The 27,836-nt window shown below is 36.6% G+C and overlaps 2 protein-coding genes across 3 annotated transcripts; both read right to left on the bottom strand.

The window, feature by feature from the left end:
* Positions 1 to 218: 218 nt before the first annotated feature.
* Positions 219 to 15,782, bottom strand: LOC119986648 (LRR receptor-like serine/threonine-protein kinase FEI 1). The gene is made up of 13 exons (XM_038831288.1): positions 15,565 to 15,782; positions 15,185 to 15,320; positions 15,008 to 15,079; positions 14,847 to 14,918; positions 14,696 to 14,767; positions 14,534 to 14,605; positions 14,356 to 14,427; positions 13,034 to 13,143; positions 12,783 to 12,953; positions 12,371 to 12,703; positions 11,629 to 11,880; positions 821 to 954; positions 219 to 701 (listed from the first exon to the last, which is right to left on the bottom strand). The coding sequence occupies exons 1-13, from the start codon at positions 15,647 to 15,649 to the stop codon at positions 477 to 479; spliced, it is 1,806 nt and encodes a 601-aa protein (XP_038687216.1). The 5' UTR covers positions 15,650 to 15,782; the 3' UTR covers positions 219 to 476.
* A 6,281-nt stretch (positions 15,783 to 22,063) lies between these two features.
* LOC119986463 (protein NRT1/ PTR FAMILY 2.11-like) lies at positions 22,064 to 24,399 on the bottom strand. 2 transcript variants are annotated; one of them, XM_038831024.1, is made up of 4 exons: positions 24,231 to 24,399; positions 23,937 to 24,154; positions 23,280 to 23,839; positions 22,064 to 23,138 (listed from the first exon to the last, which is right to left on the bottom strand). In XM_038831024.1, the coding sequence occupies exons 1-4, from the start codon at positions 24,313 to 24,315 to the stop codon at positions 22,232 to 22,234; spliced, it is 1,770 nt and encodes a 589-aa protein (XP_038686952.1). In that variant the 5' UTR covers positions 24,316 to 24,399; the 3' UTR covers positions 22,064 to 22,231. The 2 variants fall into 2 exon arrangements, with proteins under 2 accessions (XP_038686952.1, XP_038686951.1); XM_038831023.1 differs by having other exon boundaries at positions 23,937 to 24,399.
* Between the last annotated feature and the right edge of the window lie 3,437 nt (positions 24,400 to 27,836).

The following is a 27,836-nucleotide window of genomic DNA, read 5'->3' as shown; positions in this document are numbered from 1 at the left end:
TAAGAATGCTTTTAATCCACCAAGAAAATTAAAAAATTAAGAGAGAACTAAAAAAATAAAAATAAAAGCAAACTTATTTATTTTAAAGATTTTCTTAGCGTGACGGCCCTATTTAAATAAAAATAAGAAAACTCTAATAAAATTAAAAATACTAATTTGACTAGAATTTCTATTAACTATTAAAACTACTAATAATTCCTTAAGAAATACACTTCTAATAATAAAAAGAAAAATAATTAAACCAACTCCTGAAAACTACTAAATCTTGTCCTACATCACTGCCACTCTTGACAGACTGGAATTCCTAGGATTGAAACTGTGATTTCAAAATGTGCAAGACAACAGACGGCCAACGTTGTCTGCAGGAAATTAATATATGTAACCCCCAGAGGATGGGGGGCAAGTATTCACAAACATTGCAAGAAACAAATCTACATATATGCGGTTGCAGGTCCCCCGTTAACCTTTCATATAATTTAACAGTCATCAGAATGTGACTCATAAAAGTCGCTTGGACAAGGAGACATGACCTCTTGCTCTAGCAACTGCAACACCTGGTTCATTGTGGGTCGATTGTCCGGGTTTGCGTCAGTGCACCTTGCTGCTATTTCAAGAATTGCCTCCACAGTTTTCAAATCCACGTCGTTGCACCTTTTATCCACCACGGTTTCCAATTGTTTCTCCTTCAATAGCGTGTTCATCTGCATCATTTTGCAACAAAACAGTATATTAAACCGAAAAAACAAGAGATAGCTTTTGATTTTGTGTGCATTGTGGCCTTCAAGTGCTTGTATTGTCACCAGGGTTTTGAGGAGCATACCCATCCAACCACATTTAAGCCTTTCTTTACAAAAGATGAATCAGTAGGTCTCTTTCCAGTGACTAGCTCTAGCAAGAGAACTCCGAAGCTATATACATCTGACTTCTCTGTGGCTCTCCCACTTTGTAGATATTCTGTGTGAATAAAATTGGTTAGCAAGTTGTACCCTTTTCATGATAACAAATATCAGATTCTGCGAAACCTGACCGGGAAGCAGTCTTAAAGTTATTTGATAGTAATTTTCGAGGTTCTTTAGCTTCAATTAAAGTCCAATGGGATGGCATTTTGCAGCAAAGAAAGAAAAATAGACATTTCTACAAACAAATAAACTGAGAGGTATGAGAAGGAAAGTACCCACTCGATAACCAAATACACTCTTTTGGGAAACCTGATTTGGTGTCTGTAGTACCCGATTTTCGTCCGGCTAAAATACAAAAAAATACAAAAATGAGAAAAAACACAAAAATGCAAAAAAACACATTTGTTGTACCTATAAGCCCATAAATATTCTCTTTCTTGGATTCTTAAGCCCACAAATACTCATATCTTAGCCCAATTCATACCAACCTATGTTCAACATTTGTTGGCCCATTTCATGAAGAGCTAATTTGCTTGTGTCCACTACCATCTTGACCAATGTCTTGATTATCATTTGAAAGCCCACCACATGATTTGTCAAACCCATTACTATTTCCACCTATACATAAATACACATATATGTATATCTCTCTTGACATCATTCCATGCATCACCATCATTTTAGTGCAAATTGATGTGCAACTCCACTTAAATTCAATGGTGGTGACTCCATTTACATTCAATGGTGGTGAATCCATCATTTTAGTGCAAATTCAATGGTGGTGACTCCATTTACATTCAATGGTGGTGAATCCACTTACTTAGTGCAAATTGGTTATTCAATGGTGGTGACTCCACTTAGGTTGCCATGGTTGGTCATTCAATGGATGGGTAGCTCCTAATTTCCTATAAATAGAGAGCTAAGGGAGAGAGCTAAAGGAGGAGAGCAAGATAGAGAGCTAGGGGAGAGAGCTAAGGGAAGAGAGCAAAAATAGAGAGCTAGGGGGGAGAAAAAGAAAAAGAGAGAGAAAAGGGGAGAAACTTCTTGCCATCAAGTTCATCAATCATCAAGCTTTCCTGTTATTTTTTTTTTTTTTGCTACAACAATCTTCTCCAATGCGAGCCTCTACAATCAAGGACTTCAAACTGCAGGATTTTCAAGACCCTAATCTGTCCGAGATTAGCAGACTGCTTTAAACTTTGAATTTTGCTCTGAAATTTTGATATAGTGTTTATTGAGGTGTTGTGACATTGTATATAAAATTTCGTTGCATTTCGACCTCATTTGATAGGTGAAATCAGAGTTGAAAAATCTGTGCGCAATGTGTGGTTTGAAAATCTGTTTTGTGCAAATCTTGATTCTTTGATATGTTGTCATTTCAATTAAGGAAATCATAAGTTGATTTCATTTATCTGGATTATGGACCATATTTGATTTCATTTATGAATTTGCCATAAGTTGGCAATAATGGATTAAATTGGCAAATGACATTTTTTCCAAATAATCATTTATACCATAAGTTGGTATTTAAAATTAAACCTACCAAAAGTTGGTAGGGTATTTTATCATTTACATCATAAGTTGGTATTTAAAATTAAACCTATCAAAAGTTGGTAGGGCATTTTATCATTTACACCATAAGTTGGTGTTCAAAATTAAACCTACCAAAAGTTGGTAGGGTATTTTATCATTTACATCATAAGTTGGTATTTAAAATTAAACCTATCAAAAGTTGGTAGGGTATTTTATCATTTACATCATAAGTTGGTATTTAAAATTAAACCTATCAAAAGTTGGTAGGGTATTTTATCATTTACATCATAAGTTGGTATTTAAAATTAAACCTACCAAAAGTTGGTAAGGTATTTTATCATTTACACCATAAGTTGGTGTTCAAAATTAAACCTACCAAAAGTTGGTAAGGTATTTTATCATTAACACCATAAGTTGGTGTTTAAAATTAAACCTACCAAAAGTTATAGTGTGTCTCCAAATAAAAACTATCATAAATTGATAGTAATATTCCAAGCTATTTTTTTTCAAACATTATCATAAATTGATAAGTGTGTTGAAAGTAATAATTCAAACTTTAACAATTATATCTTGCAAAGAGCAAGTATCCATAAGATAGCCATGAAATTAATTAGGGTAACTGTTTTCAAACGGGAGTTGTGGGGTGCCTAACACCTTCCTCACACTCAATCGATCCCCGTACCCTTTTCTCTGGTTCGCAGGTTTTTACGGTGTCCAATTGCACCTTAAATCAATTGGTGGCGACTCTAAACATTTTTCATCCTTTCAAACGTCGGACTGCGTCGTGACCCCGGTTGCGACAACTGGCGACTCTGCTGGGGACACCAGGTTTTTTAAACCTAAGAGGGTCAAGCCCATATGATTAAACTGATTGGCTACGGTTACTTCTTTTTGTATGATTAATTGTTTGTTTCCTTTATATGGCTGAGATGTTGATTTATTTTGTTGTGGTAAAGTATTTATCATCTCATACATTTACACTCACTGTAGCCTACCAGCTGGGCTCTACCTTTAGTATTAGAGAGGGTTGACCACTATTCTCGTGAGATTCCGTCTCCGCATGGGTAGTGGAAGATATCCTCACCGGATCGACTTCCCTTAAAAGTTAAGGGAGGAGCTTTTGTCCCAATAGTTGGGATTTTAAAAGCAACATGATCTGGGACCTCGCGGAATAGTTAGAAAAACTTACCCAAGCACTTTATAAAGCCCTAGATCCATGTCCGAAACCTCCAGAAATTTAGGTTACCCCGTGTAATGGCATATTCTATTTTTGTGTGATTTATTCATTTGTCGTTGATGTTTTGTTTTACACATTTTTAATTGTAATTTCCATTATTGGTTTCTTCTCTCATGCATTCACGTAGGCACAGTCATTGTCAAACTAAATAAGTTCATAGTCATGCATGAGAAACAAAAAAATAAGAAAAAAGAAAAATACCAATTCACTCATGTCATTGCCATCCTTATAGTACAAGATTACAGTTGTGAATTGATAAAACAATGAAAAATGAACAGCAAAAAATACTGGGGCAGTTTTGAGAAAATTGACTCTTAATTTTCTTGTTGATCGAGTTGGAATGGATCATTCTTTGTCTGATTCTGAGGAGGTTCATGTTTTGGCTATCGATGACAACCTTGTTGATAGAACGGTCATTGAAAGGTTGCTCAAGATTACTTCCTGTAAAGTGACTGCGGTGGATAGTGGAATAAATAGTACTTCAGTTTCTGGGATTACACGAGGAGAATAATTGTTCTGTTGGGTTTGATAGTTTGAAGATGGATTTGATTATCACCGACTACTGTATTCCTGGAATGACAAGATACAAGTTCTTGAAGAAAATCAAGAGATCGTCTGCCTTGAGAGAGATTCCAGTGGTAATCATGTCATCTGAGAACGTAGTGACTCGATCAACAGATGCTTGAGAGAAGGAGCAAAGGATTTTATTGTAAAGCCAGTGAAGTTGTCAGATGTGAAGCGCTTGAAAGGTTACATGACCAGAGATGGAAACCAAGAGAGATGCATCAACAACAAGAGAAAGCTTCCGGAGACTTGTGATCTATGGTCATTACCACCATCACCATCAGAGCCATGTTCTCCACCATCGCAGGAATCTCTTACCAGACGGTTTAAAAGATTCTGCTTGGATTAGATCCTGACCGTCCGTTATGTACCCTGGCTCACCGTGCAGATATTCGTAATTTCCCGGGGAGTGTGACAGTTTTTTTTTTTTTATTCTTTTATTATTCTTTTATTATTTTTATTTTATCTAGTTGAAAAAAAAAGAAAGAAAAAAAAAAGAAAAAAAAGAGAAAAGAGTCGTCCTCAAGCGGGGAAATGAATAGTTGAGTGTGACAGTTTTGTTTTTTTGATTATTATCTAGTTGAAAAGAGAAGTAGGAAGAAAAAAATTCGTCCTCAAGCGGGAAAATAACAGTGGAAGGTGACAGTAAAGTGAGTACTGATGTGACAGGCACCGCGAATGTCTTCGCATATGCAGAGCCATCTTCGTCTTCATCTCAATCTCAATCATTTCTGGCAAAAGCGTGTTTTCTCTCTGAGCCATCTTCATCTCCGTCTCCATCTTCACAATCATCAAAAACACAATGTTGACCTAGACGCTAAGTCTTGGTCCAACACTTCCTTCATATTCCATTCGTATAAATATTCAAAAGTAAGAATCAGCAGAAACCAATTTCTTCCTCAAGAAATCTTCAAGGATGGATACTCCTAACTCTCCACCTGCAAAAAGGTCTAGAACTGATGAAGGTTCTACTTCTAAAGAAGATGAAGGTGGAAATGATCTCAGATTCAACCTCTCCCCTATAAGGGAAGACGAATACGAAGACGATCCCCAGGAAACTATCGAATCTCTACAAGAAGCTTTGAGGGAAATCAAAAGGAGACTTAAAAAAGCAACCGACAAAGTTCAAGACTACAAAAGGCAACTTATGGTTTCAAAGCATGCCATACAAGGTGTTCGATATATGTCATGGGGCAGACAAGCAAGTACTCATGACCCAGATAAATTGCACGAAGCAATCACTGAGATCACAGTACAACTTGGATCTGTTGCAGATGGAATAGACAGTGTTCTTTATACCCTAGAATAAAATTCATGTCCAACAGTATGATTATTACTATGTATAAAGGGCAGTGGTTTGATATTGGGAAGATCTATCTGGCCACGATCTTCAAAGCCAAGGATTTTGTCGAGAAGAAGCCAACAAAGGCGGGGAAGTTATTTTTCCCACGGCTTATCACAAGGTTGCTTTTGTTCAAAAGCATTCGACCTCCTCGGCCTCGAGCTTCTTTGGGATATCAAGTCACCATGCTGGAAAGAAGGACATGGCGTCAGAGCATCAGCCATTTGAAAACAACTTCTGCTGGAAAGAAGCAGACCCAAGAAGGTCACTCAGTATCACCACCTAGTGATTCCTCATCAGCAGTTGCAGCATCTCCACAATCAGATCGCATGCGTGCAGCGATAGCCCGGCTAGAGATGGGGCTACAAACACTAGAAGAGGGACAGCAAAAGCTGGAGCACATGTTGGCCGCAGTCATGGATATGGTACGGAAGTCCAAACACTAGAAATTTTGGGGAGTTATGTTTTAAACTCAGTAACTGGACCAATTTGGAATTGCCAGATTCTGTCAGCAGCCTTCAAGAGTAAAATCCATCTGCACTACCATCTGTGGTCCAGCTCACGGCCATTGATTGGGTTTTAATAATGAGCATGTCTTTACTTTACTTTGATAAATTTCTCTAGTACAGCTTTTGCATGTTCAATGCTTCCAGTTCTCATGTTTTTGATGCTCTGTTACACTCATCATTCCTACATTTATTTGCCCAATTCCCGTGTTTTTGATGCCTTTGTTACATTCATCATCCCACATTTATTTGCCTTTATTTGTCTATCACTTGCAAATTCCAAATCTTGCAAATTCCATTTTGACAGGATTGAAATTGATGATAATGAAAAGATGAACCGAATGAACCAGATTTTGGGGCACCCATTAACAATGTCAAGTTTGACTTGAACATTGAGGATGAATCTGAGATATAGTCAGAAATGTTGAAACAAGTTTAATCAAAAAGAAAAGATAATTCAAATGGATGAGGTTGTTAATTTGGGGTTGGAAATTTGAATTGGTGCAAACTTGGAAGATTAGAGATGAAATAAAGAAGCAATTTGATGCGGGATGTCTTGCTGTAGTAAAATACCCCGAATGATATGGAAATATTGCACCAGTACTGAAGAAGGATGATTGTAATCAGATCACGATGGCACTAGAAGATAAAGAGGAAATTACTTTCATCACTTTATGTGATACCTTTTGCTATGAAGTCATGCCGTTTGGTCTAAAAATGCAGGAGATACTTATCAGCAAACCAAGGTCATTCTGTTTCATGATATGATGCATAAAGAGATTGAAGTGCATGGGGATAACATAATTGCCAAGCCAAGTGAGGATGAAGATCACATGATTAACTTGGAAAAGTTTGTTCAAGAGGTTGAGAAGACGCTAGTTGAAGTTGAACCCCTCAAAATGCACATTCGGGACAATTTCAAGGAAATTGTTAAGTTTTATTGGTAGAAAAAAAATAAAAAAAAAATATTCCCGTTAGAGTGAAAACCTGAAAGGGCGCTCTAGGCAAAAATAGGGGCAAAAAAAAAAAAAAAAAAAAAAAGAAGAATTCCGCTAAAGTGAAAAAAAAACCCTTATGGGCATTTTAGTTTGGGCTGCAAGATGGTTGGATCACGAATCTGTTGAATTGATGAGTATTGCCTGAGTTGACTGTTAACTTGTCTCACATTGACATAGGTGGGAGTGCAAAATTAATTTCGTAATTGAAGGGTTGGAGATCAGTTAATTGGACATGTACCCAAAACTGGGGTAGATTTTGTGGTGCTCTTGATACCATCAGATATTTTACCTTGCTAAGGTGTTAGTCTGTTACATAGAAAGAAGAAGTTTGTTGGCAGAAATGGAAGTTCAGAGATAGCCTCATACAAGTCAGTTTTGATTATTGTTAATTGGGTGCACACCAAAATTGGGGCAATTTTGGTACAATCTTTGAATTATCACATATTTCATCTTGAATAAGTTCGGTTTGTTCTTCTTGCCTTTGACCTCCCTAATTTCTTGTACATATTTCATTCTAAAATATTTTATTACCACCCATCCTTTTCAATAAAAATTGTGAGGAAATTCATTTCTTCAATTTTGTGGTTTGTAGTCTCCTTTTACATATCTCAATTCAATTCTCATTTGATACTCCAAGAAACAAATTGTGAGGAAATTCATTTCTTCAATTTTGTTGCTTGTTGTCTCCTTTTTCACATCCCAATTCAATTCTCATTTCATACTCCAAAAATTTATCATTTGCTTTCAATAATTGACAAGCATGGCTGTACTTTTGAATTTATCACTGACAAAGTTTTGACAGGAAATATAATGAGTGCATCAGGACAATACTTTTGATAGGAAGTTGATGGATTTTGGCATCCTAAGCTGGAAAGGATCTGAGTGAAAAGCCTGAAGCTGAAGCAGGTGTTAGCAGGAAAGAGAAGCTCACATTCCTAAGCCGTGCAAAAAAAAAATATTAAATTGAATAAAGAAATTCAGATAAATGGGTAGCTTTGAACTCAGATGCGTACGAACATGCAAATTTCAGGGAAAATCAATTGATTATGGGAATGCACATTGGAAAAGGAAAAGAGATAGCCCAAGAGCTAGAATCCAGAATGGAAAAAGGCCTTCACTAATCAGATTAGAGAAGATACATTGAAAGCTCAGTGAGTCAGAAGGTCAACCCTAACAGAGAAACAAATTTGGTTTAGCAATTCGTAATTGTGCGCTTGTTGGAGGATGGCAAAGCCTTGAGAAAACATGCATTCATTCATTCATGAGACATTCATAATTGAGCAAAATAAGTCAGTGCATGCATCATCGCTGCATAAATAAAAATTTTCCAGGCAAGCCGGGAATGACTATAATGATCCCAAGCATCTTTTTCTCAAAAAAAAAAATCAAAAAATCAAAAAAATCAAAAAATCTTTTCCAGCCAATTCGGGAATGGCTACAATGATCCCGAGCACCTTTTTCTCAAAAAATCAAAAAAATCTTTTCCAGCCAAGTCGGGAATGGCTACAATGATCCCGAGCACCTTTTTCACAATAAAAAAAATCAAAAATAAAAAATTTTCAGCCAAGCCGGGAATGGCTACAGTGATCCCGAGCACCTTTTCACCAAAAAAAAAAAGTCAAAGATTAAAAAAAACATTGGCCAAGCCGGGAATGGCCTTGTGATCCCGTGCCCCTTTATTCTCTTGCACAAATATTTGGCCAAGCCGGGAATGGCCTTGTGATCCCGTGCCCCTTTATTTTCCTGCACCAATATTTGGCCAAGCCGGGAATGGCCTTGTGATCCCGTGCCCCTTTATTTTCTTGCACAAATATTTGGCCAAGCCGGGAATGGCCTTGTGATCCCGTGCCCCTTTATTTTCCTGCACCAATATTTGGCCAAGCCGGGAATGGCCTTGTGATCCCGTGCCCCTTTATTTTCTTGCACAAATATTTGGCCAAGCCGGGAATGGCCTTGTGATCCCGTGCCCCTTTATTTTCCTGCACCAATATTTGGCCAATCCGGGAATGGCCTTGTGATCCCGTGCCCCTTTATTTTCCTGCACCAATATTTGGCCAAGCCGGGAATGGCCTTGTGATCCCGTGCCCCTTTATTTTCTTGCACAAATATTTGGCCAAGTCGGGAATGGCCATAGTGATCCCGTGCATTTCAATTCTCGTACGAAACTCGGTTGACTATACCTTTGTTTGCCTTTTATTTCATAAAAGACATACAAAGGGGGGCAGCTGTAGTACCCGATTTTCGTCCGGCTAAAATACAAAAAAATACAAAAATGAGAAAAAACACAAAAATGCAAAAAAACACATTTGTTGTACCTATAAGCCCATAAATATTCTCTTTCTTGGATTCTTAAGCCCACAAATACTCATATCTTAGCCCAATTCATACCAACCTATGTTCAACATTTGTTGGCCCATTTCATGAAGAGCTAATTTGCTTGTGTCCACTACCATCTTGACCAATGTCTTGATTATCATTTGAAAGCCCACCACATGATTTGTCAAACCCATTACTATTTCCACCTATACATAAATACACATATATGTATATCTCTCTTGACATCATTCCATGCATCACCATCATTTTAGTGCAAATTGATGTGCAACTCCACTTAAATTCAATGGTGGTGACTCCATTTACATTCAATGGTGGTGAATCCATCATTTTAGTGCAAATTCAATGGTGGTGACTCCATTTACATTCAATGGTGGTGAATCCACTTACTTAGTGCAAATTGGTTATTCAATGGTGGTGACTCCACTTAGGTTGCCATGGTTGGTCATTCAATGGATGGGTAGCTCCTAATTTCCTATAAATAGAGAGCTAAGGGAGAGAGCTAAAGGAGGAGAGCAAGATAGAGAGCTAGGGGAGAGAGCTAAGGGAAGAGAGCAAAAATAGAGAGCTAGGGGGGAGAAAAAGAAAAAGAGAGAGAAAAGGGGAGAAACTTCTTGCCATCAAGTTCATCAATCATCAAGCTTTCCTGTTATTTTTTTTTTTTTGCTACAACAATCTTCTCCAATGCGAGCCTCTACAATCAAGGACTTCAAACTGCAGGATTTTCAAGACCCTAATCTGTCCGAGATTAGCAGACTGCTTTAAACTTTGAATTTTGCTCTGAAATTTTGATATAGTGTTTATTGAGGTGTTGTGACATTGTATATAAAATTTCGTTGCATTTCGACCTCATTTGATAGGTGAAATCAGAGTTGAAAAATCTGTGCGCAATGTGTGGTTTGAAAATCTGTTTTGTGCAAATCTTGATTCTTTGATATGTTGTCATTTCAATTAAGGAAATCATAAGTTGATTTCATTTATCTGGATTATGGACCATATTTGATTTCATTTATGAATTTGCCATAAGTTGGCAATAATGGATTAAATTGGCAAATGACATTTTTTCCAAATAATCATTTATACCATAAGTTGGTATTTAAAATTAAACCTACCAAAAGTTGGTAGGGTATTTTATCATTTACATCATAAGTTGGTATTTAAAATTAAACCTATCAAAAGTTGGTAGGGCATTTTATCATTTACACCATAAGTTGGTGTTCAAAATTAAACCTACCAAAAGTTGGTAGGGTATTTTATCATTTACATCATAAGTTGGTATTTAAAATTAAACCTATCAAAAGTTGGTAGGGTATTTTATCATTTACATCATAAGTTGGTATTTAAAATTAAACCTATCAAAAGTTGGTAGGGTATTTTATCATTTACATCATAAGTTGGTATTTAAAATTAAACCTACCAAAAGTTGGTAGGGCATTTTATCATTTACACCATAAGTTGGTGTTCAAAATTAAACCTACCAAAAGTTGGTAGGGTATTTTATCATTAACACCATAAGTTGGTGTTTAAAATTAAACCTACCAAAAGTTATAGTGTGTCTCCAAATAAAAACTATCATAAATTGATAGTAATATTCCAAGCTATTTTTTTTCAAACATTATCATAAATTGATAAGTGTGTTGAAAGTAATAATTCAAACTTTAACAATTATATCTTGCAAAGAGCAAGTATCCATAAGATAGCCATGAAATTAATTAGGGTAACTGTTTTCAAACGGGAGTTGTGGGGTGCCTAACACCTTCCTCACACTCAATCGATCCCCGTACCCTTTTCTCTGGTTCGCAGGTTTTTACGGTGTCCAATTGCACCTTAAATCAATTGGTGGCGACTCTAAACATTTTTCATCCTTTCAAACGTCGGACTGCGTCGTGACCCCGGTTGCGACAGTGTCAAATCGCTATTCAGTGACATTTGCACCGTCTGAGGTCAATACTTTAACCATGGGTATGCTACTGGAGAAATTAGTTCAGGTTAAATCATCACTATGCATCCTTGTAAACCTAGGATAGAACTACCTTGATCTTAACCTAAATATAACTCCTCATAACCAAAACCAGAAGGTAGAACTGGAAGCAGAACTTTTCTTAAAACTTTAATCCTTTCGTTATGCGGCATATTATAACATAACAACCACGACCGAAAAGGCTACAAGATCTATAACAGCACAAGAACAACTATTAAAGACAAAAACACGCACCTGGTGCTAAATACCCGAAAGTGCCAGCAACCACAGTTGTGACATGGGCATCCTCATCTACCAACAGCTTGGCAAGACCAAAGTCCGAGACACGTGGCTCCAAAGATTCATCAAGGAGAATATTGCTAGATTTTATGTCACGATGGATTATCTTTGGACTGCAGTCGTGATGTAAGTACGCCAATCCCCTGGCAGAACCAAGGGCCACTCTCAAACGAGCACTCCAGCTTAACGAGTGTTCTCGGTCTTTTTCTAAAAAGAAAAAAGCATGTCATATCAAGAGATCCATAAATGCACAAACATCAAATCTTGCATGTTCCAGTTGCAATACCTCGCTGAGAATATTTAAATTACAACAAGGAGACAAGCTCAACTACTTTCAAGAAATTTGGATTCAATTTGCAGATTATTAGTTTAATCAGATTTTGGGTAAGGAAGTTGTCCATGTTACAATCCATCATGTTGCATTCTTAGGGCAAGTAAATGAATGAAGCATGATATTCGCTACCTTCTATTTCATTATGAAAGAAAACGATTTCCTCCATATTAAGTGGTAGAGATAATTATTATTACAATGAATCAATTGAAATATATGGACATCATCATCTTAAATATATCGCTAGGAAGGCTGGCCTTTCAGCCTCATTTCAATCATTCATACATTATCTTCTTGTGCCAACTAAATCCTCCATGAATATAAAATAAGTTGACGCCATGAGAATCATAGATCAAGGAAACTTACCATGCAAAAGATCATCTAAACTTCCCATTGACAAGAAATCATAGATGAGAAGCCTCCATGTGGGCAGCCTGCAGTAACCTCGCAAATTCACTAAATTTATGTGCTTGATGCTACCTAATATCTCTAGCTCGCTCTCAAATAATTGATCAGATCCAGCATGGTTCCTGTCAATTCTTTTAACAGCGAAAGTTCCACAATCATTCATGACCATGCGGTACACTGTGCCGAATCCTCCTGATCCTACAACATCCTCCTCATCAAGAGACTCCAACTTTTCTATGATCTCATATGAAGCGTACGGCAGATCCCCATGGAAAGTTATAAGCTTCGTGTCTATAGTAAGACAAAAGGTCAGTGGCAAGTTAAAGTGTTAAAAAGAAATATATAAAGTATGATAGATTATATAGCTTACTTTCTTGAACAACTTGTTTCTTGACTTCAGTGTACTTTTTAGCCGCTCTTTCCTTCTTTGACAGCAAGCAAATCCATAGAAATACAAGAAGCATGATGAGCACAAGGCCCAATGTTGACACAATACCAATCAGTAGTCCTTTGATATAACGAGAGGACCTTTTTGTCGAAACTGCATAAATCCTTACAATTACTGTGTTTCAGTTCAAAGCTAAAAATGTTACCAAATAGAAATGTTTAAATAAAACTTGCCTGCTGCTGCTTCATCGCTTGCTGCATGTGGTAGTACTGCAGGGAATCCCATCGAGGTTCGACATGGCTTATTCACTTGGCGACCACAGAGATCTAAATTTCCAATAAACCTAAGCATATGCAAAGCATTTGTCATAATAATTTCAAAAAGGATGGAACTTTCGACGTTGCTGCACAGTTAATCGTGCACAAATTCTTTAGTATGGACTGTTTGAGAATAAAAATCCACTACCAACCAAGTAGAAGCTAATCAAAATTCCGCTAATACTAGTAGTGGTACAAATATAACGTTAAGTTACGTGTAAAGTCCATTACTCTTATTTTTTTGATTAAAGTTTACTACAGCAGACCACAGTGCAAATAACTCTCAGCTAGTCGGTGCATCGTTATAAGAACTAGGTCATATTATAGAAACAAACAATATATAGCTATCCTGCCAAATTTGCATCTGTTAAAATAATATGAAGCATGATAAATAACACCTGCTATACATGCAGGGACAAAAGCTTCATTTAACAGCCCCCTATACAAACCCATACTGCTGCACAAACAAATCAAATGAAAGGAGAAACTTCAGTAAGTATTCCCTAAAGTGAACCAAGTACCAAATAAAATAATCTTATCACCTATTCAAGAACAACTGTCATATTAAAATCCTAACAACACAAATACAGCAGCAATTCAAATGATAAATTATTTAGATTGCAGTTCACTAACAAGTAACAACCAGAAGATTATGGCTTCTCAAGCGCAGAAAACATCGTACTCTCTGTATTCTTTTACAAAGGTTCAGTCCAGCAAATACATAGCTAAACTATTTTTAGGGGGAAAAAAAAGAATGACCATCTTTCCACGGGACAAGAGTTTACAACGTTTAGCTTTCGGCTATATTTCGATATGATGTTTTCAAAGGTCAATCGCATGCAGAATTATCAACTCATCGCAGAAATGCTGTTTTTGTGGCTTGAATAATTGAATGCCTAAGATGGAATAGGCAATTTTATCTCTGCACCAAGGGTCACCCTCTTATAAAATCAGTTAAAATGCCTACTAAATGACTATAACAGGTTGATTTGACATTGAAAATGTCGAAGCCACTATCTTATTGATACACTAAAATCTTTCAACCTTCCTGACAATCGCAATCGAAGCAAAGCCCAGAGATATGTTGATGGTCTCAAGTCTTGGCGGGGCTACATTATGCCATTATTAGGAGGTACTTACAGTAATCTTACTAAACAATATGCCATCAATATTTAAAAGCAACTTTTTCTGTTGTTCATGTCAGAATATTGACCTACAAAGACAACAAAAGCACTTACGATCTGTTTCCGAAGGTGCTTAGAGCTCCAAAATCTGGGATTTCACCAGAGAAAAAGTTGGTTGACAAATTCCTGCAAATGATTGTGACATTTTGCCAAATTAACTTACCATTGCTCTTCAGCGTAACTAAATTAGTATTTAGCAACATTCAAATTTAATAGCAACATTCAAACATACAGATTATGTAAATGAGTCAGCCGACCAATGGATGAAGGTATCGCACCCCTTAGTGAGTTGCTTGACAAATCCCTGATATAATTTTTTGTGATTGAAATATTTTTGATAAGTAGTAACCTGAATCACAGGAAAGTAAGTCCTAAATAGTAACATTTATCTTACATTATAGTGAGATAAGAAAGATTTCCAATATCTGGTGGAATGCCTCCCTGGAGATAATTAGCTCTCAAGTACCTGTAGATCAATAAGGTCAATAACAGCAACAATCTATCCCTTCCAAAGAAAAAGGAGATAGAGAACATCTTTTTCTCACAGAGCTCTGAGTTCGATGCAATTCGTAAGTTCATTAGGAATAATCCCATGTAAGCTGTTCTGATGAAGTGCCCTGTTTCAACCAGATAAAACCATGTAATTTCAATTTGTTACCGATTTTGCAATAATAAGAGCTAGGGGAGAGAAAGTTACGGAACTTACAATCTTTGTAATCTACTGAGTTTACCAATGCTGGGAGATATGATCCCTCCTAACTGCAAGTAGGGCAGATTTCTATGGAATCCACACACAAAAATGTTAAAATGGGGGGTTAAAGCTCAAAACATAACATACAATGTTGATAAAAAGAAACAAATCAACATTTTAAAATTAACGTACATTGAACTGACTCTTTGATCCTGGGGATGACAAGAAATACCAGTCCAAGCGCAGGGAGACGAATCTGAAGCTTTCCAGTTTGCAAGAATGTTTCTACTATCATTTAAAGTGCTTCTGATTTCCAATAAGGTCAGACCTATGAAATAAAATGAATCATGGAATACTTAATCAGTTTAAAAATCAAAACTTTTACATCTAAATTTCAAAAATCAAAATAACCCACATCTCCTGAACCCACATTTTGACTGATTTTGCATTCACCAAACAATGTTGAGCATAAAGCTCAAGATCTCATACTTCATAGCAGAGCAGAAGCTTAAAAGAAAAGAAAAACTAGAAAGGGAGACAGAGAGACAGGAAAAGGGTCATGGGACTTTTACCATCTTCAGTGAGAGCAGAAGAAGGAGAGCTCAAAAGGGTTGCCTCTAAAATCACAGAGAATAACAAAACCAAGGCACCCATCATCTTTCCTCCTCCAAAACAAGTTCTCTGAGTAGGGTTCTCTCCTTGTGCAGTTTCAGTCAATGTAGAGTGACTGGGTTGGTATGAACAGGCAGACAAAGCAATGATAATAGTGGTAGTGGGCACCCAAAGGGTTTTGAGGGTGATGATGGTGGTAGTGTGCACTACACTATATTAAATTAATAATTATTTGAAGACCTAAATGTGTACGAACGAGGACTTGTTTGGGCTGTTTGTTGGGGAATGAGAGAATTCCAATTTTTGACTTCAATTTCGGTTCTAATTTTCTTTCAAAAATCATGTTAAAACATGATTTTTTTTTTTTGTGAAAATGATATATTAGAGTTTAAAAATTAGAAATTAATGTCTAGGGTTTAGAATTCAGTATTTAAAAAAAAATTCCCCAAAAATAGATTATATTTTAATATTATGAACATCAAAATACTCAATATCATATTTTTATTGATATTTTAACATAATTTTGAAGGAAAATTAGAGTCCGAAATTAGAGCCCCTATCCCATCTGTTGGTTCTAAAAATGAATTTCAAAAATACTAGTTCCTTTTTGTTCTTTCCAAATATATAATCATCAAGAATAAGAATTAAAAAGATAGTTTTCATGGGTAAAATGAATTTCAAAAATATATTTTTTTTGTTTTTTGGAACAAAGAAAAGTAATTTTAAAAATGGGCATAGAAAGTTGTGCGTACTGCGTAGCCGTTGTCCTCCAATGAATTTCAAACTTTAAACACTAAGTAAACACTCGCAGAGCTAGACTTTAATATGATACTCGCGTATTTAAATGTGACACGTCAGCCATTCTGGATATAAAAAGGCGGGAATAGGAGAGTGAAGATATTATTACTTGCAAACCGTTGGTCTGGACCTTCCATTGAACACTGAAACGTGTCAGGAAACTGTCTCTCTTTTTTTTTTGTCATTTTCAAGAAAATAAAAACGAAAAAAATTGCAGGTTTTGGCAAAATTTTATTTTTTAAGAATATAACAAAACAAAATTTGAAAATATTTGTATTGGGTATGTTGAGAAACTTTTTCTTTTTTAAAAAATAAAATAATTAGTATCACATATAAATAATATAGTTAACTTATTAGGCTAAGGCCCAACTGATCCTATTGTCAGGTGGAAAATTTTTGTGCCTGCAATTTTGACGACTCGAGTTTAAATTCATATCAAATGTTCAAAATGTACATTTATATGGTATCGTTATCGGTTTAAAAAAAATGGAATGATTATGATATTTTACTATTGGGGAGACTAATTTAACTTTGGTCACCATCATTTGGAATTTGACCATGACAAATGATTTGGGTGAGACTCTAACTAACTCACAAATTGGTTGGTTGCAATCTAACAACCGCTTTTGACAACTAAACAAAGTAATCTATCAAGCACCAATCTATAAGCTGTCAATGGTAGATCTAGAACCTTCAATCAAATATTAATAGCGGGACAATTAAGAATTTTAGTAGGGGCGCCAAAATCTATGATTATACTTTTACCCAAAAAAAATTTTACGCCATATTTAGTTTGATGTTTGTTTGAAAAAAAAAAAGCAAGCCAATTTGACCCTTAAGAACCCCCTCAAAGGGGGGTTAAATCTACCGGTGTAAGTAGAACCAAGCCTTGCTCTATTCGATCAAGTTCAAATTTTTCTAAACTTGAATTGAGTTTGAGTTTGAGTTTAAATTGGGCTTGTCTAATTATGTAGCCCGAACACACCCATGACACAATATGCTCAAGAACTTGCGAGCTTAACTCAGTAAAAAAAATCAAATATATAATATAATATAACATTTATTTGACTTAAAAATTACACATTGATATATGCATAACTCCAATTCGAGCTCGAAAGTTTGGTTAGCTAACACGAGCTGATCTTGAATACTCTAGAGTTCAACTCGACTAGGCTCGAGAACATCGCTAGTGCAGGTAGAGATGAAAGCGGGTTGGGTTAAGCTGAGTTTTGATAGGCCTTTGATTAGGATCGTTATTTTCATAATAGGCCTGAACTCGGTAGGTTTGAAAAGAACCATGCTAAATCTTCCCATTTTGTGACCCCCCAAAAGACCTCCAAATCTATGTGGCATTAAAATAATCATTGATTAAAAACACACATATAGGATTCACTTCACATTCAACACTTCACATTAAATGGGAGTCTTTTGGGGGTCTCAAGCATTATCTGGTTAAAAATATCCTAACTTGAGCTCGACACATAAAACAAAACCAAAGCCTGAGACCATTGATGACTTCATTCACATTGATATATACATAACTCTAGTTCGAGCTTGAAAGTTTGGTTAACTAACACGAGCTGATCTTGAATACTCAAGAGTTCAACTCGACTAGGCTCGAGTATATCACTAGTGTGGCTAGAGATGAAAGCGGGTTGGGTTAAGCTGAGTTTTGATAGGCCTTAAGTTAGGCTCGTTATTTTCATAATAGGCTTGAGCTCGGTAGGATTGAAATATCCTAACTCGGGCTCGGCACGTAAAACAAAACCAAAGCCTGAGACCATTCATGACTTCATTCAATTAAACTTCAATAATTTTGAGAAAGTTTAAGCAAGCATGTGCAAGAAAATTTGACAAAAATTTAAGATGGGAAAATTGAAGATAAGTCACTTAATTAAAAGTTTTGTTTGAATAAGGATACTCAATTAAATTTTATTCCATAAGGTTCATACATAATAAAACAATATTTTACAAAGGACAAAAAGTTATAAATATTTGTTTTATTGACAGAAATACATTAATCTTCCCCATTTGATACCCGAATTGAATCTTCCTCTTCCGATGGATATTTTGGCCAGCCAATAGATGGGGATGTTGACGTAGTAACACAATAAACAGATTGATATTACCTCTAAAATCTGTAAATAGGAACAACCGAATCAAATTTGAGCAGATGGCTAAGTCACGAACTAGGTTGATCTCATGTTCAAGATATACATTAAAACTCTTTTAAATATATATAAAATCTCAATAAGGGATGGTGCGCCTAAGTCTAGGGAACACTCATGCGGTGGTTGCTTGCGACAGAGTTGTCTTCGAAGGATGGATCTAGTTGTTTTCTTCACAGTTGGTTGAGGCTTCAAGGTCAGATTTTGGTGGAACAAGTAGCTGATGGTGGTGAATAATGGATGGGAGTAGTCATGGTGCTCCAACGCTTCTATTTGGTGGGTCGGCGGCCTTGATCAATAGTAGCCGCACGACGATAGACCCACTCTACCCGTTGGATATGCTGATATGTTATATGTTTTGACTTGCTGATAGGATATCTATTGATATGATATATGTTTTTATTGTATTCGTTTTATTATATTCGTTTGAAGACAGAAACATTAGAATTTTATTTGGTAATATCGCCATAATGAAGGTCGAAACACAAAAATTTCATTTAAATTGATATAATATCATCAGATCCAAAACATATATAATAGGAACATATCTGAAACATATATAATATTAAAAGATCTATAAACCAAAACCAATTTCACTCATGTTACCAAATCGAGTTCCAAAGATGATGCGCCTCGGTCCGGTGAGTTGATTAATGGTGTTGATGGTCGTCGTTGTTGAACGGATCAAATTCTTCTTGAAATGGTGGTACACAATTTCACCAAACTTTTTCAATGACTCAAGTGATCATTGACGGTCGATGATGATTAGGTTTTGGTCGAATTGCTATGGAGCTTCATTTTGGTGGTTTGTTCCTCTAGAGCAATGGTCGGATGGCAAACTTACTCTATGGAGACACAAGGAAGAAGAAGACAGAATAAAAAGGAAGAAGAACAATAAATATTTTTGACTATGTAAAGGCATTTTGGTAAGTTTGTAACTTTAATCTTTATTTATAAAAAAAAAAAGTTGACTTGTTGTTATTGAAACACAACTCACATTTTGTCGTTTTGTGTAAATACCCCGTGAAAGATAAAATGATGTAGCTATATACATCGTCCAACATTTTAGATTTGTTACGGAGTTCAAAGTTTTAATGAACTTCTCTTAACGAGTTCAGGCAACATCATTCATCAAGAGAACGAACATGCCTTTCAGGTAACCACATACTAATGAATTGAAAAAACAATACCGAAATTAAAAAAAGAAAGCAAAGTCTAATAGAATGATGGTGATAACTATATATATATATATATATAAAAGAAGGAATTCTGGAATGGGAAACAACCTTTGTCATATGCTCAATTAAAGAGAATAGAGATAGCAATTTTAGCCCCAGCCGCTTCAAGCTGCATCTTTACCACAATGAGTCGACAACGGTCGACGAGGACTCTTCTTTGTCACAACTTACAAGCAAAACCCTACATAGCCGCCTGTTATTGATTAGAAAGAGGGATGAAAGTGGGCTTGGGGCAATTGGGCTTCTTAATCTAAAGTGGGGTTTCGTAGGGCCTATGAGTCAGGCTTCTTCAAGCACGAGCTCAGCTCGTTTAATCAAACGGACTTCAAAATAGGCCCGAGCTCGTGCTTGAATCAAACGGGCTTCAAAATAGGCCCGTTTGATAGCATTGAGAAGATGCTCAATGAGGTGGTTGTGTGAAGACTAGTTGTAGGGGAATTATTGTCATCTCTAGTGCCATTAATAAGTCATTATAGGATTCAGTTATTAAATTTCCTTTTCTTTCCTCTTATAATTCGTGTTATGGGTATCAACATTTTCTTATTGTCCTAGTTCTCTTTCACGTTCTAGAATGCTAGGTCAATTTTTCAGTGGGTTGAAACAACACTACATATTGTCTTAAGATATAAAAACCGGTAGGAATGTATTTTTGTGTGTAAACTTAACACATTTCTTCTTAATGTTCTACTACTAAAGGACAATTTTGTCTATTAATTAAAATTTAGGTGTAAACTTATAAAATTTTACTGTAGATTTATAATATCGATGTAAGTGCTGTAAACTTAATATTTTAGTGGTATGTAAATAACATTTTTCAAACTTCTTTTTGTCATATGAGCCGAATCTGGGTCGGGCCTGTAACGGGACCCACTTTCATCCCTGTGTGAGCTAGTAAAAGGAAAATCCATCAACAAACCCCTTACGCCTCGACAAACACCAAACCACAATAACTCAATAAGATGGTTGTAGTGACAAATAAAGGCTTCAAAATGGGCTGCTTCTTGGATTTGGGATTTTGCTTGGGTCCTTGGCATTTCTTTTGGGGTATCAATTAAGACCCCATTTGGAGCATTCACTCTGACATCTTTTTACCACAGTTTCTCTCTATGGGTCACTCTTCTCCATTCTCCAACTCACTCCCACTAAGCCTTTTCTGTGGTGTTGTTGCATGTTACAAGGCCGACAGTGAAGTATAGAAATAAGAAACCAACTCTCCCAATTATATCATTGTGAACAGCTCACACTTTTCATGGCATAAATTCAGTTTGTCCTTATCGGAAAGACCTACCTGGTATCAAGCCTACTCTATTTGTCCCCATATGAAGAAAGTATTTCATAATTTTCTCCTTTGTGTTTAGTGTATGTACAAAATGGTCTCTATCTCGTGATAAAGTGCCCATGCCAATTGCCATTCAATTTCAATGTGAGATTTGCATAAAAGCATATCCAATATAGTTTTGATGTAGGCGTGTGATTGAAATATATACCTACTTGTCAATGAAAATGTTTCAGTTAGATATGCATAAAGAAGAGTTGACCCGTAAATAACGAGAGGTGATTCGGTTGACAATCAATCGGGTTAGATATATGTATGTCAAATGTTTATTTTCGATGTGAAACGCATTTCTCAATGGTATTTCAAAATTAAAAAAAGAAGAAGAAGAAGTTGACCCGTCTGGCCATCTCATTTGAAATGTCATTTTCCTTCCCCAAGCATGCGCATTTGGCTTAATTAGACGTCAATCAATCGTCTTCCGAGTGTTGGGAGGTAGAGAGTGACATTTCCACCAACATGTCTTTTCATGGCACACTATCTTGTTATGTTTGAACTAGGTGTGTCAAACCCCTTTGTTGAAGATGAATCCTTTTAATTGGGGGACTCAAGTACAACTTTCTAGTTTCTACATTGACATCCTAAAACCTTTTTTCTACCGACCCTTGTCCTAGAGCTCGATTCATCAAGCCTTTTGGGACAGTCTACTAAGCCCAAATTTGGACCGATCTAGGCATGCGCAAATTCGTCCTACAGATTTAACTCTTTATAATACCCTAGGTTCGGAGATAAAACCAATCAGGATATCGCCAAATGGTTGATATCCTACAACTTGCCACTTGCCAAGATAGTTATGAAGAGTAGGGATGATCCAAATACCTAAAGTTTACATTGGTCAAAAGCTTATGATTCCTTGTCATTTTTTTCTTAAGAAAGCTGAGGGTATGTCAAGAATGACATTATTACATTAACATATTTAATATGTGAACAAATAAATTTGCTCAATTTTGTATTTTATTTCTCCAAATCTGGTGAACTTTAAGATATTCCTGCTTCACATTGATCATTGATTTAAGCAAACTAAAATACATATATATATATCTATTCACATGGTGCATGATTAATTATCTATAAGCTCTTGGTCACAAGACTAAACCAGAGTCTTCTCAGATTTCAAATCTTCCATGGCAACTTGAGAGGCATGAGTGTCACTACTTCCTTTGTACTTGTACTTACTCGCGCAAATTACAAAGAATCCCAAGTTGAGAACTCCTAACCCAGCAACCAAATAGTAGAAGTAGTCCAATCTCCCCTTGTTAAGATCCTCCGGCAACCAATCCCCGGTCGGTGCTCCTTTCGTTATGTGGTGAACGATTGATAGCAGAAAACTATTCAGGTAATTCGACACTGCAGCGCCAACGAAGGTAAGCGATCCACCGATGCTTCTCATGTTCTCAGGGAACTGCTTGTAGTAAAATTCTACATATGCAATTACTGTAAATGCTTCGGAGATGCCCGCTAGTGTCAGCTGAGGAACTAACCACATTGCGGACGACGAAGAAATCGCACCTCTTCCTTCTTCTACTGCTATTGGATTACTAAGTGCGAAGTTCCTTCTTCTCTGCTCAACTATGGCTGAGACGAGAGTCATGATTATGGAAATAACCATACCCGTACCCATCTTTTGGAGCAATGTGATGCCCATGCCGTCTTCTTTCTTTGTGAATCGTTGTAGGAACGGAACGATGATTCGGTCGTAGAGGGGGATCCAGACTGTTAGAGCAAGCATGTTGAAGACAAAATAAGATGCAGCCGGGATCTTGAAATCGGTGTTGCCAAAGCGCCGATCGGATTGAAGTGCTTGGAAAACAACGTAGGTTTGTTGTTGGACAAGTGCAATACTATACAGAAATCCTGCAACCCAGATGGGAATCACTCTCACCAGGCACTTCACTTGTTCAATTTGTTGCATGCTGCATAGACTCCAAGGAGCTGCTGACAATCCGTCCGGGTCGATTTTGTCTTCCGGGGTCATGATTGCTGCTTTTGCTAGGAATCTGAGACAAAAACCATTGACATCAGACTCTATACTGCAGAACAAAAACGCGTCTTACTAAGTGAAGGAAACCATGAGTTTCTAACATATCCATTAGATCTTTATTTTAACGAAGCGAGACTTTTCTCAAACAATACATTACCTGAACTGATCGGTGTAAGGAAGTTTGCTGTTGATAGAATTAGTTGGAATATAATTATACAGCGATTGCCACGGTTGCTCTGGTATTACTAATCTCCTCTTCTTGAATGCAGCCACTATGACTTGAACTGCACCTGTCAATGGACTACCTTCTGGTTTTATTTTAACATATAGTTTAGAACCCATGAAGAAGAGTAGACATGACATCAACATCATGAATGCAGGAATTGCTAGCCCCCAAGCCCAGCTCACATCGGATTGAACATACACGATGAACGTCAACGACACCATCATCGCGAAGGTGAAAGTGAAATAGTACCAGTTGAAGAAGCTACTGATATTCCTCTTCCCCGACTCCGTATTAGGATTGAATTGGTCCGCCCCGAATGCTAAATTACAAGGTCTAATGCCACCCGCTCCAACGACAAGCAGTCCAAGCCCGCTTATCAGAAATGTCATTTGCCATGGCGTCGCCCCAGAACACTCGCCTGAATCTTTATCAACACAGTGAGGAGGATGAAGAATTGGAATTGCTGCTGTTAGTGTCAGCATAAGCATACCCTTCAGACAAGGGAAAAAAACGGGTACGTTAAATCTCAACAATCCAACCAAACTGATGTGTGAATTAGTACTAATAGCATCTATATATGATGATTACCAGAAAGGATGCAATCGACGCGAATCCTAACGTCTTGTAACGTCCGAAGTACGTGTCACAAAGGAATGCTCCGAGCAGAGTTGCAAGGTTGGTGGTGCCACCAAAGATGTTGACAAGAGTTGTGGCAGTGATGCTTTTCATGTTGAAGACAGTAGTAAGATAGACTAACAGGTTGTTTTGGGTGCCAGTAGTCCCCAGCTTTTCAAAAGTTTCATTTCCTGCATCATAATGAAACAGTGTAAGCCCAATATTAAGCAAACGAAAGAAAGTAAAAGTTGTGTGTCTTTCTAATACCAATAACAAAAGGCATGGCTTTAATTCCTCTGTAGGTAATCTTAGGTTCATCCTCTTTGGTGGAATCCTTATCATTCCTCTCCATGGCTACTGCAAATTGCTCTCTTCTCTATGTTCTTCCAATTATGATGGGTTTCAATGACTGAATGGATTTTGTCTTTGTGGTGTTGGAAGAATTTATATACATATACATATACATATGCATACATACATATATATATATAAAAGAATGTGCACCAACTTTATACACTTGAAATCTAATGGTAGTTAAAACACAATAAAAATGGGGACCACACATTTACTGTGGGAACTGCGGCATTTATGATTGAAAAATAAGTACGTGAAGTTGGTGCACATATATATATATATATGTCAAATTTGGTGTTTTGGGAAAATTTTATATCTTACAATTGGATTGTATGGGCTGGACAATCCGAGTGGTTGAAATGTCAAGTCTCTTCCGTGAGAGCTCAAGACAGTACATGCCATTGCCATGAGGGTTCTCTTCTGAATATGTCCAAGGGGAAAAAATGGTTCGTGGGAAATTTGAATAGTAGACACAGAAACAGATCATATAGATGCTGATGTTTCACAGAATCAACTATCTAGCCACTAAAAGAATTTGTGGTTCTAGATACCAAAGCAATTTTAAGCGTGTATTAATGTATGGGTTCTCCACCAATAAGTCAAAGTTTGATGATGAGGTCATCATAATAATTGGTATGAAAGTTCTTTTATTGGAGTTCACTTTTATATGCCTACCATCTTTTTTCAATACTATTACAACCATTGAATCATTTACATAGATATGATAAAGATATAGAATATCATATCCCTCGATCCACTCTCCTTTATCCTTATCTTTTGATTACAAGGAAATAGGTTGGAAAGCCTCGAACTCGAGACTTCTATAAGGTATTATGTATATGAATGTCATCTGAGCTATTTATGGTTCTCCTCTCATTTGTACTTATGTAGTATGTGCTCTGCGCGTGTTACCCTTTCGCAATCTTCACTTTTCCAAGAATGTATGGTTTTGGTTCAACTTTTTTGTTTCTATATCTTTGTACATATATGAAAGACGTAGAAGATTTTACAACTAATGGACAGGCTTGATGTGCACATGTCATGTAATAAGATGTACACATTTACAAGGGCCAAATAATTATTTCCGTCCATAAAGCATAAACTATCATCATTTTATCGATTCTATCCTTATATTTTCAACTCACTTGTTTCTATCTTTAGGGTTTCATTTAAGTATTCGATTTTGTCTCGACTCCCGAGTCATATTTCCAGTGAGAATATCGATAGGTTTTACTGTCATTGGCATCCAAACTCCGGCGACCTGTACACATGGTGTGATGACGTGTCAAAAATAAATTAAATTAAATTAAATTGTTTCCACCCGTGAAATGAAATTAGGCAATGGTAAGCCAGTGGTATAGTTGTGAGTTGATTTATGTAGAGGTCCTACAACGTTTCACATGATTTCTAAGTTTGTCATTTGTAGGGGTCCATCACAGCAGTAAGTTTTTCCTTTTGTGTGGTCTTTTATGCTAAGAAATGCATGTGGGTGAGGTCCATGTGGGGAGTGACAACAGCCATGGGCATTCTCCGGACAAAGGCACTACTTATGAGAATGAGGGGGGTTCTTTGGTATAGAAGAAGATGAATTAGCGTATGACAATTTTGTAGATGGTGGGGTTGAGTCAGACCCCCGTTAATTAATAAGCTAAACAATGAGGATGAATTATAAGAGGTGGAGGGGAGATATTAAGGGAATACTGTTACAATTAGTGGTCGTAGTGATGATGGGAGTGAAGATGATGAGTTGCATAGTATTCGCAGTGATAATGATGTGGATGAGGGAGATGTTGTTCGAAGCTTTCTGAATTTTAAACCTAGGAAAGTCATGTCTGTTTTTAGTTGGGAAATTGGCACAAAATTTGCAAGCAAAGAGGAATTCAGACATTGTCCTCATACGCAGTTTGCTCTGAAAAGAAAAGAAAATGCATGACTATCTTGTAGAGATACTGATGCAGCGTGGCCTCACACGCCCAAGAGGGATACGTGGGTTTGGGCCCAAGCCCAATATCATAAATTTGAACCTAACGCATAACTGAAAACCATGGTTGACAAAGAGGGGATTGCCCGCCCTTATAAGCTAGACTTGGGACTCCAATTTTAACGACGTGTGATAATCCTACATCAGATACATAAATATAGGAGTGGGGTCAAAATTTAAAAAAAAAAATGAGTAGGGTCAAAGTCTAATTTTTATAAATAAGTATATGCTTTTTTTTAAATGGGGTCGCTTGACCCCATACCAAGGGCCTTGGGTCCACCCCTACTCCAAATGTGACACATTATTCAACAACATGTCTGAAATATTCAACAATGTCATATTATGTGCCAAGGGAGATGCATTCTTTTGTCAATACTTGAAGAGATCAATAATTATGTCATATTATGTGCCAAGGGAGATGCATTCTTTTGTCAATACTTGAAGAGATCAATAATTATCTGATGACTATATGGTATAAAATAGATAGAAAGTTAGCAAGTTTGAAGGTTCTATTTTGCCAAGGTTGATGAAGAGAGTTAACAAGTGCTTCAATGAGAGAGTAAGATGGCTAGCAAGGTGGGCTGGAAGTTTGAAATTTGGAGACTCTAATTTTGATGTGTAAAATGAGGACATAATATATAATATGGGCTTTGATTCTTTGAACATAATATGTGAAATCACTTGCTTGGATAGTATGCCATATAAAACAATGCACTATAGTATGCGTGCGTCTCTATGGGTTATGGTTGATATACTTAGTTGGTATACTAGGGCCACAACTGGGTGACTATCAATGTTGAAATATTGGATAGGAATAACCCATTGGTCTTTTTTGGGTAGTTTAGGTAGAGATAGTTTTTGACATTGCTTGGAGTTGACAATATTATTCTCAGTTTTAAAGACTCTAAACAAATTCTTTTCATGCACACACAGCAGGATGTCTTTAGAAACAAAAGGGAGATGAATAGTCCGGACAAATGACTGGTCTCACAAAATAATTTACGCAGCTTAAAACAAAAGAAGTGTAAAGGGGTGATGATTCATTGATTCGACTCCATTCCAATGCCATCTGCAGAGCTGAATTTGTTTTTGAAGTCTCAAATTTTCCATCAGTAGTAATGATCAAAGAGCTTGTTTATGCTGATGTCGAATCTACAAAGCCAACTCTGCTTTCTGACTACATAATCTTTTGCTATGATTTCTGTTTTAAAATGCTACTCTTTTTTCTTTGCTTCCTTGTCCCGTTTTCTCCCTTTGGTTTCTTGTCTTTGTTTATGTGGTTTCCTTTTGTTATATGTACATGCATGCTAGATATATTTTGATTGATGAGCAATCAGTTGCTCTCTCATTCAGTTCCTCTACATAGAACTTTCCCAGACTTTTTCACTATCACTACTACTAGTCTAGCACCAGTGAATTAATTCAATCCATCATTATGCGTTATGGGTACAAGCTTTTTTGTATTGTGATTATGGCTTTTGTTTGTAATTATCAATGTGGAGTTTTATATTCACATGTCTATATTCATATGCTTTTTG

This window comes from Tripterygium wilfordii, chromosome 20 (genome assembly GCF_013401445.1).
Source record: "Tripterygium wilfordii isolate XIE 37 chromosome 20, ASM1340144v1, whole genome shotgun sequence".
Taxonomy (NCBI): Eukaryota; Viridiplantae; Streptophyta; class Magnoliopsida; order Celastrales; family Celastraceae; genus Tripterygium; species Tripterygium wilfordii.
The sequence above is the reverse complement of the archived record's forward strand: the minus strand, read 5'-3'. Positions and strand labels throughout refer to the sequence as shown.